Here is a 10790-nt window from a genome sequence, read left to right on the forward strand (position 1 = left end):
TACCCTGTCTAATTTTATGTTTTCAATTGAAAACACTTTGGAACCTTAAAGAACACAACAGGATTTAGAATACCACACATTTTCTTTTTATTTTCAGAAAATAATGTCTGAAACTAAACACAAACAGAAAAATGGGTCCAAAGAAGAAAAATGAAAAAGGAAGTAAAAAGAAGAAAGATGAAAAGTCAAAAGAGCAAATTGAAATTACAAACAAGTTGAAATTACTCTTGAAAGACTATGAGAAACAATGTTCATTATTGAAATCAACAGCAGATCCTGCTCTAAAAGCTACACTGAAAGACTTTACAACTGAAGGGAAATACCTAACTCGGGTAAGTTCCGTGTATTAAAAATCTTAGTTTTACGTACCTTTAGGGAACTTAGTTTGGCGGGAACTAATTTTGGTGAGCGGCAAAAGTCTTAAAAATTTTTAATTTTGGTGGGAACTAATTTTGGCGAGTCAACGAAATTTTTAATTTTGGTGAGGACTAATTTTGGCGAATGACAGCGTAAATCTGTTCTATTTTGCCTTACTTTGAGCAATTTTGATGAATTTCAGGGGTTATTAGGCAAGGAAACAAAAAATTTAATTTATTTTGGCGAGTGAGCAAAATATTTAATTTTGGCGGGAACTAATTTTGGCGAATTTTGTCTAAATTCGCCAAATCCGCCAAAATTAGTTCCCGTCAAAATAAGTTCCCTTAAGGTAAGTGTTTCAGTTTCACATCAAACACGTGTTTTATATCAGGCCGGTGTCTCTCCTAATGTTTTATGGTTGTGTTCGATCTCGTGCTGAATAAACAAAAAAATGTTTTTCTTTCCTTCTTTCTAACCAATATTGCTCCACATCTGTGTCAATTCAATGTGAAAAAAGTTTGTGATATAAAATTGATGAGTAAGCAAACGATATTAACTTAGTTTAAAGGTTTTATTTTTTCATAAGTGTTCCCGTTTCATATCAGACACATATTTCATATCAGGACAGTGTCTTGCTATTGTTATATTATGCTGATCCAAGCAAAAAATGTTTTTCTTTTCCTCTTTCTGACCAATCTTGCTCCACATCCGTGTCAATCCAATGTGAAATAGCTTGTGAACTAAAATTGATGAGTAAGCAAACGATACCACTCTTTAAAAGCAATGTTTTTCGTTTATTTTGAATAGTTTTTAAAAACTGTAAATTTTATAATTCCTGTCTTGATTTTTTAGTAGGCATAGTTACTCGATAGATCCTTAAAGATACCACTAGAGTTTTCAGTGTTAAAAGTTCTTCCGTCTCAGACAGATTTCCGTCTCAGAGAAGTATATAGAGAGACTTTTCCGTCTCAAAATCCTTCATAATTCACCAAAAGTTCAAGAATATGTGCTAATTTGCTGTGTAAAATCCATTTTCCGTCTCAAACGAAAATCTTGCTTTGACCACTGAGTTTTATAAAATACTTATTCTTCTATATATTTTCACATAATAGTTTATTCTGAGAGGTGCTCCGATTGTTGACGATACAACCAAAAATCTTCTCATCACAGATATCAACCAAACCCAAAACGATGAAGAAAAATACCTAGTCAAAATACATCCTCTTATTAAATCGCTTCGAAACCACTGGTATAAAACAGCCAAAGAATTTTATTTCTGGGATTTGGATATCCCAAGAGAAGACATTTCAGAACTGGTATGGGTTTTTACTTGATTTCTTTACAGAAATGAAAGAGTAAAATGGATACACGCTTTTTTTATAAGAACCAATAAATTTTGGTTCAGGCTGGGCTGTTCTTATTTTTTGAGATTCTAAGGTTTAAATGCTTTAAGATGTTCTGAATACGCTTAGTTTCTTTACTTACACATTGAAAATGAGTTTTATATCTTTCTTATTAGTGTCTGAAATCTAACGCTCAGATTGTTCTTAATTTGTTCTAAGGTTTTGGCCGATTTTCATCCTCGTGTTCTTATAAACTGTTCTTAAAAAAAAAAAGCGTCTTCTACAAGTACTACAGTAATTACACGTAAAATCGTCAAGAGATAAATGAATTGCATTTTAGGCTCTTACTTTTTAAGTTGGGTGACATGACGATTTATTTTAAAGCCGGGAATAGAATTGAATCTCCTGGAAAATGAGACTGTTTATTTCCAAAACGCGTGCGTGGCCTATGTGGTTTTCACACAAACGCCGGACTTTGATTAAAATTCGAATGGATATAACTAAGCCAGGGATATTTGTTTCTTTTAGGATTAATTGATAAATCTTTGATTATTGAGAGTTGTTTATCATCTTTCAGGTCACTTACTTGAGTCATCGAAGTTACAACGTCGAATATATCGAGTTCCTTGATTGTAAGATTGAGTGGTTTACGCTGAAAGCTTTTTCAAGGTAGATTGAAAAACTAGTGTTACCCGGGGGAGGGGCAGTGGGTTCACAAACTGGCAGTATGTGTAGTGCAAAAATTGGCTTCTGGAATCGAACCCGCAGATTTTTTTCCCGTCAACGGACGCAGACCTGAATTAGCGGTCGCAGACCTGATTTAGCGGCCGAAGACCTGAATTAAAAACCGAAGAAATGACGCAGCGGTCGAATACCTTTTTTAACGGCCGAAGACCTGGAGAAAATGCATTGTGGAAATTTGTTATAAATCTTTTTTATAAATTCAATCAAGATTTTTATATGATGTTTCAATGGGAAATAGTATTGAAAACAAATTAAGTTAAAAGATTTTTAACTAAAAAGAATGAAAATTAATGCCAATAACTTGTCTAGAATTACACCATCTTTCGTCTTCGATACCACTGCACTAACCACTGGACCATCGCAACTGATTCCATGCCGAGTGGCTAAAGTTTGTTTAACTGACCCTAACTTATCTATCAGGTATTCGGCCGGTGACTTGCTAAATCAGGTCTTCGTCCGATAAATCAGGTCTTCGGCCGCTAAATCAGGTCTGACGGAAAAAAATTTACATCGCACACTTACGGTGCAGCAAAAAACTGAAATTCGTACCCTTACAGTACATTTTTTCTCAAATTTTCAGCTTTTTTAGAGCAAAAATAAAATCAGAACTTTCTGCTGGATTTGCTGAAATTTCCACCCATACAGTGCATTTATCAAAAAGTCGACCCTTACAGTGCATTTCTGCTATCTTGAAAAACATACCCTTTTAACTGCCGTGCATACCTGTCGGTCAATTTACCCGACTCTCCACCCGACTCTCCACCCAGGGTGTTAACTACCTTATGTTTTTAAAATCAAAACACAACCTTATCAATTCATTTTGTTGCTTTCAAAGATTCCTTTTTCATCGCAGTAAAGAATTATTATTGAAAGTCTGAAAAGTTTTACCTTTCAAAATTTTTTCGATGTTTTCATATTTTCTTACATAGTTGTTTTGCTGTCAACGAAACATTAACTTCAGTTGTGCTGGACTATACCAAGTAAGTAAATACTGTCTGCTATGATTTTTTTTTTTTTGAAAAAACACAATTCGCCTAATAGTAGGGGGCCAAGTCTCAGGTCCCGTGGCAACTTTTATAGGACTAAACGAAACCTGTTCCATTTCAAAATTTAGTATATAATTAGAATTTTTTGAGAAGAGTCAAATTTTTAAGGCCCGGGAAATTTTTTGTGACCAAAACTGCAAGGGAAAATAAGGGGTAGACAAATAGCTTTAAGACCAACTAACTGTCAGCTCTACTGTGATTTTGACGTAAAATCTTGTCTTGAGACTTGCCCCCCCCCTACTATAACAGTACATGTTTTTTTTATTTATAAGTATTGAAACAAAAATCTAAAAACTGGCTTGGAGATTATTGAAGGATATTCTAAGCAAAGTTTTATACCTCACTGCCCGTGCATTTTTAATTGGGGGGAGGGGGACTATGGAACAGATTTGACTCGACTACATGTTTTTTTTATAAGCATAACGCTTATAAGCATATGAAGGCTCAGATTTGCAGAATTCCTAAACATAACATAAGCATATATGTCAGCCTGAAATATTTTTCAAGTTGTCATTTTTATCGGTTTAAAAAGGTTTGGTAGAAGTCAAGTAAAAAAAAAGACTTTCCACGGTTTCCTACATTCCACTGCTCCCAAAATCTGAACAAAGTTTTACGAAATTTCCGAAATTTCACTAAAAACTTGGCTCGAGGTGAATCATAAGCATGATTCATAAGCATATAATAAGCATTAAGCATAAACTATGCCTGAATGATTTAAGAACTTAAGCATACACGAGCCTGACCAAGGGGCATACAATTGCTTATAAAAAAAAAACATGTATTGATATTATGATGTTGTCTACATTTAATTGCCTGTAAATTTATTTTTTCAGCCTTAAATTTGACGGATTGGTTGGGTTATGTGATGGCTTACAATCAACCAAATCGGTCACCAAGTTAAGTCTGTGTTATTGTCAGCTATCGCCGAAATGTGGCGCCGTTTTGGGTGATCTTGTCTCCAAATCAACTATCAGGTGAATTATTGGACTATTTTTTAGAGAATCTTTATCCAACCTCCTCCACTTCAATGTTGAGAATGTCATTTTTGCAAGAAATTTCACTGACCCTCGACTCACGTATTTTTAGGTACGTAGCCCCTCTTAAATGTAATTATGACCTCCTCGACATTAGGATTATTTTCTGGAATAGCCAATCACGAGTTGAGTAATATTTGGTCAAAGAATATTGCCAGAATTATCATCAAATTTGAATAAAACCGATGAAATATCATGCTGACGTCAGTGAAAATTACAGTGTATATCATGAAAGTTAAACCAGTTTGGGTATTACGCAAAAAATCAACCAGTTTTGGACTCCTTTACTTTCGGTTAGTCGGATTAAATAAAAAGAACGAAGGTCTGGGATAAAAAATGTGCTTTGTCTGAAAATTAAAGCATACGGTTCGGAGTTCTTAATACTAACTTGATTTCAATTTTGCCAATCTTGTCTACAGTGAACTGTACGTGGATGGGAACCAGTTGGAATGCGTAGGACTGATTGACATCTTACAAATCTTTGTTGATAAAGCAGAACAAGAAGCCATAAAAAGAAAAGAAGAAAAGCAAGCCAAGATTGAGTCGGTGGTTGGGATGTACAGCGAGAATGAAAAGTAAGATAAAATCCATTGACGGGAGAATCTTATCGTGTAAAAACATTTGAATGTCCTCCGTATCTTTTGATGTTGAAATAGTATCAAAGTTAAAAGACTTTTTCAACATTTTGACGTTTTTTTTTTAGCTTTATGCGTACCAACTTCCCCAAGTAGGAACTTTCGCGATTTTCGCGAATTTTGGTCTTTTTCGCGATTTTCGCGAATTTTGGTCTTTTTCGCGAAAGTAAATGCATTTGAAAATTGATTCGCGAAAGTTTATGCTCGCGAAAAATTCTCTAAAAAGTTGAAAATCTATAAAGCTTCCAAATCAAAATCAAAATTATTAGTTGTTGCATTTCTATGACTTAAAAGCGTCATTGAATTCAAAGAATACCCCTTTTAATCAAATTTAAGGAGTATTTGCGTCACTTTTAAGCCATTTTTTGGTGAAAATTTTCATTTTGATCATCCAATTCGCGAAAGTTTATGCTCGCGAAAAATAATTTTTACTCGAATTCGCGAAAGTAAATGTCGTAAATTTCGCAAATATTCGACATCGCGAAAGTTTGTACGCCTAAAGTACTCGGCTCGAGTATTTAACTTCGATTTTCTTCTGAATCGTGAAGAGTTTGGATTTGACACAATCTGTTTTTTTTTTCTCGAAAAAAATTAATTACGATCTTAATTCATTATTTTTTGTTTGACGAGGTAGAACTTTTAGAAATTTGGGTTTACTTATGATTCTTTTATTGGAATCATTATCTTTTCTCTTTCTCTTTATGATTTGCATAACTTTCTAGAAAATCAGCAATATCCACTAAAACTACTGAACCAAACAGCACGAAAAATGCATCGTCAGCTAAAAAGAAAGGAAAAAAGAAAGGGCGGAAGAAGAAGAAATCAGCGAAGCCGAAATTGCCGCCCAAATGTGGTGCTTGGTTGAACGTACTACATGCTTCAGATGTTGGTTTCGATGGTATGTCGACGGATGTGAATGGTAACCTATTGCATCAGAGCTTAATACTCATTCAAAGGTAAACTAAATGGATTTAGATTTGCTGATTTTTTTATGGGCTTTTTTGTTTGCTTTTTTCGTTAAGTAAAAAAAGCCATAAAAAGGATCTTGCTACATTGAATAAATCTTGACTGCTTATAGGTTTTCATATCAAACACATTCTTCATATCAGGACAGTGTCTGCATTTTGTTATATTGGGCTGATATGAGGCTGATATCAGCCAAAAATTGCTTTTCTTTTCCTCTTTTTGACCAATCTTGCTCCACATCCGTGTCCAATATCAAAAAGCTCGTAAATCAAAATTGATGAGTAAGCAAACGATATCACTCTTATTTAAAAACAAAACTTTTAGAGCTAATGTTAGTTTTTAAACTTATTAACTTTCTACGAACGAGTTTCAAATAAAGACAGGAAAAAGGCTCTAACGATGTGAAAATTGTTCAAATTTCACATTAATCTGCTCTAATCCTCATTATAATTTTCTACGTCCCTGTTTTGTTTAGGTAATCTTTATATTATCCCATTCTGCCACTAAATTGGAAATTCCCTAATGATGACGACTTGAATCACTCAATCAATCAATTTCCAATGTTCTTTCATTGTTTTCTATTCAGGTGGATCATATTTTCGGAGGATTTAAAGGAGATTGACTTAGACGATAACTTGATCGGTGAATTGGGTGGCCTCGAGATATTATCCGCCCTTCGCCAAAGAAAAGAAGGTATATATTTTTTAGACTTATCTCTAGTTGAGCTATGCATTGGTCTTGTCGAACTCGGTTAGCTGCTTTGCGGTGGTTTAAATTCTCGAGCGATTCGCACCCCTTAAATATAAAGTTGTGTCAACAAATTACGAGTAATCAGAGAAGAACATCAATCCATATATGTTCTGCCATGTTTCACCAAATTCGATTGAGCTAAACTTACGAAATCTTTTCGCTTTTTCCCGTCCTGTATATAGGCTTAAAATGCTTAACTGATTTTGCCATCAGTTTGGACGACATAGAGACTTGAAAAAAGAAAAAGTCCGTGTTTTATATTTAAAAGTAGATCTGCAAACTCCAGAATAATTGACAATGGTCTTGCGATTAAGAGAATTAACCAGCGTCGGGCGGCTGAAATTGTTTCTGGTCATGAGCGAAAGTCGGATGTTAAGATGTTCTGATTTAAAGCCACTTCAATGGATTTTGATTTGAAGCCAATTCAGTCAAGCCAATTAATTTCTTCTAATCTTTTTTTGCAGAGGGCTTGAAACCGATTTACATGAAAGTCACTCATCGTATGGATACCCAAGTCTTCAAAAATATTCTCAGCCTCGCTTCAGGAAAATCAAAACGAGGCGGGAAGAAAAAGAAAAAGAAGAAAGGCAATGGAAAGGTAATCATCATTCTGAACAACCTTACTCTTAGGTGCCAAATAAACGCCCCCCCCGCTTGTTAAGTTTTCGATTTTTTTCCAACCCCCCCCCGGATCTTATTAGGACCCCTCGTTTATTAGTTTTTGAAAAAGTTCCCAGCCACCAAAAGGAAAGTTCTTTGTTTTACTCTAAACAGCCTAAATTTAGTCTATCTTGACCCTTTTTAGGGTTTTTAAAGGTCCATTTTCCAATCCCCCGGTAATTATGTCCCCCCGTTTATTTAATTTGAAAAATTTTTCCAACCCCCCCTGTTTATTCGAACCCCCCCCCCCCCCGTTCATTTGGCTTATTTGGCACCTAAGAGTACATAATAATCCTGTTAACAATAAAAACACGGTTATCTTTATAATCATGTTTTGCTTCATGTTATTTTCCTTTCGTAAAATTTTTACAAGCAAATTACATTCATTGTTCTAGGGACCCGACCGACCTTGTTATTTTACTGAAATTTAAAAAATGATAATACTGTATCGAATTTCCACTGCTGTAATCGCGTTCAAAAAAAAAATGCTAATCAAGCAATGGACAAAGGCGACATTTCTGGTTTACTGTTGAATGGCTAAACCCTCATTCCTTAGAAAACTTTCCTGGCGAGTTTCTTTGGTAATTTCCCACTGTTTATTGGTGTTTCAAGCTGTTGGGCCCGAGCCAAAAATTTTGAGGGTGTAAAATAGGACCCTTATGGCTCGCACATAACCAACAACCATTTTGCCTAAGTACACGCACCTGGAGGTACATCGCGTATGCGTATGCGAACATGTACAAAGGCATGGGGAAGTCATGGGGAAGTTTGCGGCTTTGTAACTGATCGCTTCAGTTGATTTTTCACCTTTTAAGAGTCTTGTTCCTTTTTCATTGCAGGGTTGAAATGAGAAGGTTTTCCCGGAAATGCGTTTAGCCGTTGCACGGTAATTTCTTACATGATAGGACACTTTGTGTTACTTTAAATGATCCCTTTTAACAGTAGCTATAACGAATAAAATTATGTTTTCTTGTTTAGAAGAGAGTATGAATCGCACTGAAATCCAAATTGGAGGATGTCTTTCTGAACATTGCCAGCAATTCAATTTTTGATGGCACATTTAGCTGCTTTTGATCAAAAACGGTTACTAAACTGGTAATGGAATACCTGTGTATGAGATTTTTTATAAACTTGTAAATTTGTCAATAGAAAATGCAACATACATGATAACTTATTTTTGTCGTTTGAAACTTGTATTAATTTATTTTTTTAATGAATTTTAGTGTCTGATAAACTTACGTTGAGTGGTGTATATATTTTGCCCCACCGAAAGAAACTGTTAAAAATGTGTTTAATTTGATTTTTTTCGTATTTTTCAGCCTTTCCAACATCTTCACTTTTTCCCTCCCCCTCCCCGCGAAAATTTCTTCTCCAGCTCCATTCCGCCCATTCGTTCGTTCGTTCGTTCGTTCGTTCGTTCGTTCGTTCGTTCGTTCGTTCGTTCGTTCGTTCGTTCGTTCGTTCGTTCGTTCGTTCGTTCGTTCGTTCGTTCGTTCGTTCGTTCGTTCGTTCGTTCGTTCGTTCGTTCGTTCGTTCGTTCGTTCGTTCGTTCGTTCGTTCGTTCGTTCGTTCGTTCGTTCGTTCGTTCGTTCGTTCGTTCGTTCGTTCGTTCGTTTGAGTTAATAGAGACTTCACACTACATGGTACCTACTTTCCATCTTACCGTCTTAAAAAAAGCCAAAATTCTGCCACCGAAAATGTCTTTGAAATTCACGAGTTTTGTAGAAAATTCCGGAAATTTTGTCAAATTCCGAAAACCGATCAATTTTTAGCTAAATTCCGTTTTTTCGAACAAAAAATACCAAATTTTCCGTCTCCGGCAATGGACCTAAATACCGAATTCCGTCCATTTTTTCGTCGAATTCTGAAATTCGGGACGAAAAAAGGATCGATTTCGTTCCTCCGTCAACCATATGAACCCCCTCCCCCCGGCCCATTCATTCAATAGAATAAATCAGTGATTCGAATCTTTTTAAAAACAAAACATTCGAATGTTCGAATAATTCGAATCTTTTTTCGAACAGCAATCAAAACAATAAAATTCATGAAGAAAAGTATTCCTCATATTTCTCATTCAACAGCTGGCTGTTCAGGGTTTTCTAATATTGATTCCACTTTTCATTACAAACAGAGAATAAAGAATGGAAGTTGTTGGCAAAGTTATTCAAGGAAGTGTCGAAAAATTACGAAAGATTTCTTATGCATGGGTTCATGGCAAAGAAAAAGAAACAATCCATGATGTCATCTCAGACGATAGTTTCTTACGAGATATCGTTTTTTCCATAAATCATTTGGATAAATATACGGTGTTGACGTTGGAGGAGAAGATAGAGCATATACAACGCCTTGGGATTGTCTCGTGGACTGGTGATTCCAAAGCTAATGCCAAAGCTGCTAGTCAAATCGATCGTTTGATCAAAATGTTCGATGATGAAAGTGAATCGATTGAAATTCGTATCGAGGTCATCAAAACTCTCTCTTTAATCTGCTCTTCTAGCAAAGCTAGTCAGGATAAATTGAGAAATGACGGGTTCCTGAGCTATATGATTGAAATCTTAAGATTAACGGACCCAAGACTAATTGATTTGCAAAAATGGATCGTTCACGCTTTGGGTTCGATTTTGTGTGACAATACAGAGAATCAAAGATATGTTTTATCCTTCCATCATTTGAAAGACACATTATCTAGATTTCAGACTGAGAGCTGGTTCTGCTGGAGAAGAAACGAAGCAACATTTCTTGCAACTGTACTTTTGTTTGGGAAGTGAATAAAAACTACGTTAGGCTTTTATCACTTTCGTTTTCATTCAATTGTATTTTTCCGAGAATTTTAGTAAAAGTGACGTCACTATTATTTTGATTATTGCGTACACGCTAATCCCATTTGTGTAATATATTTACTGGTTTTAGGAATGGAAAAGAAGGAACAGTAAAAAATACCCAATACTCCGTCAACACATTCCTCTTTCGCTGCAGCCCCAGTGACAATTCTATCGAAATACCTGTTGGTCTGTTTTGGAGGGCAATTTTTACCTTGAATTTCCTAGTATGCCTGACATTGTAGGGTGATTATTCGGGGTGAAATTTTGGCCAAATACTCAAGTGGGTAACCTGACCACTTATATTCAGAGCAAAAACCTTTCTGAGCGAACGAGCCCCAAACAGCGGATAAATCATACCCAGCTTTCTCTTGGTCATTTCATTATACGGGGTAAACATTCCAGGGAGTTTTCATTTGTTGGATTTGGTATTGTC

At 35.5% G+C, this 10790-nt stretch overlaps 2 protein-coding genes across 2 annotated transcripts; both read left to right on the top strand.

Annotated features, from left to right (window-relative positions):
* Nucleotides 1-85: 85 nt before the first annotated feature.
* Nucleotides 86-8830, top strand: LOC136797836 (uncharacterized). The gene is made up of 10 exons (XM_067054420.1): nucleotides 86-332; nucleotides 1470-1673; nucleotides 2278-2369; nucleotides 3374-3424; nucleotides 4324-4464; nucleotides 4944-5099; nucleotides 5882-6115; nucleotides 6712-6818; nucleotides 7340-7473; nucleotides 8514-8830. Exons 1-10 carry the CDS (start codon nucleotides 132-134, stop codon nucleotides 8523-8525), a joined length of 1332 nt encoding a protein of 443 aa, XP_066910521.1. The 5' UTR covers nucleotides 86-131; the 3' UTR covers nucleotides 8526-8830.
* Nucleotides 8831-9676: 846 nt separating this feature from the next.
* On the top strand, nucleotides 9677-10303 carry LOC136797433 (armadillo-like helical domain-containing protein 2). The gene has a single exon (XM_067054011.1). It carries the CDS (start codon nucleotides 9677-9679, stop codon nucleotides 10301-10303), a length of 627 nt encoding a protein of 208 aa, XP_066910112.1.
* The last annotated feature ends 487 nt before the right edge of the window (nucleotides 10304-10790 follow it).

The sequence above is a fragment of the Clytia hemisphaerica genome, unplaced genomic scaffold (genome assembly GCF_902728285.1).
Source record: "Clytia hemisphaerica strain Z4C2 unplaced genomic scaffold, Clytia hemisphaerica genome assembly, whole genome shotgun sequence".
Classification (NCBI taxonomy): Eukaryota; Metazoa; Cnidaria; class Hydrozoa; order Leptothecata; family Clytiidae; genus Clytia; species Clytia hemisphaerica.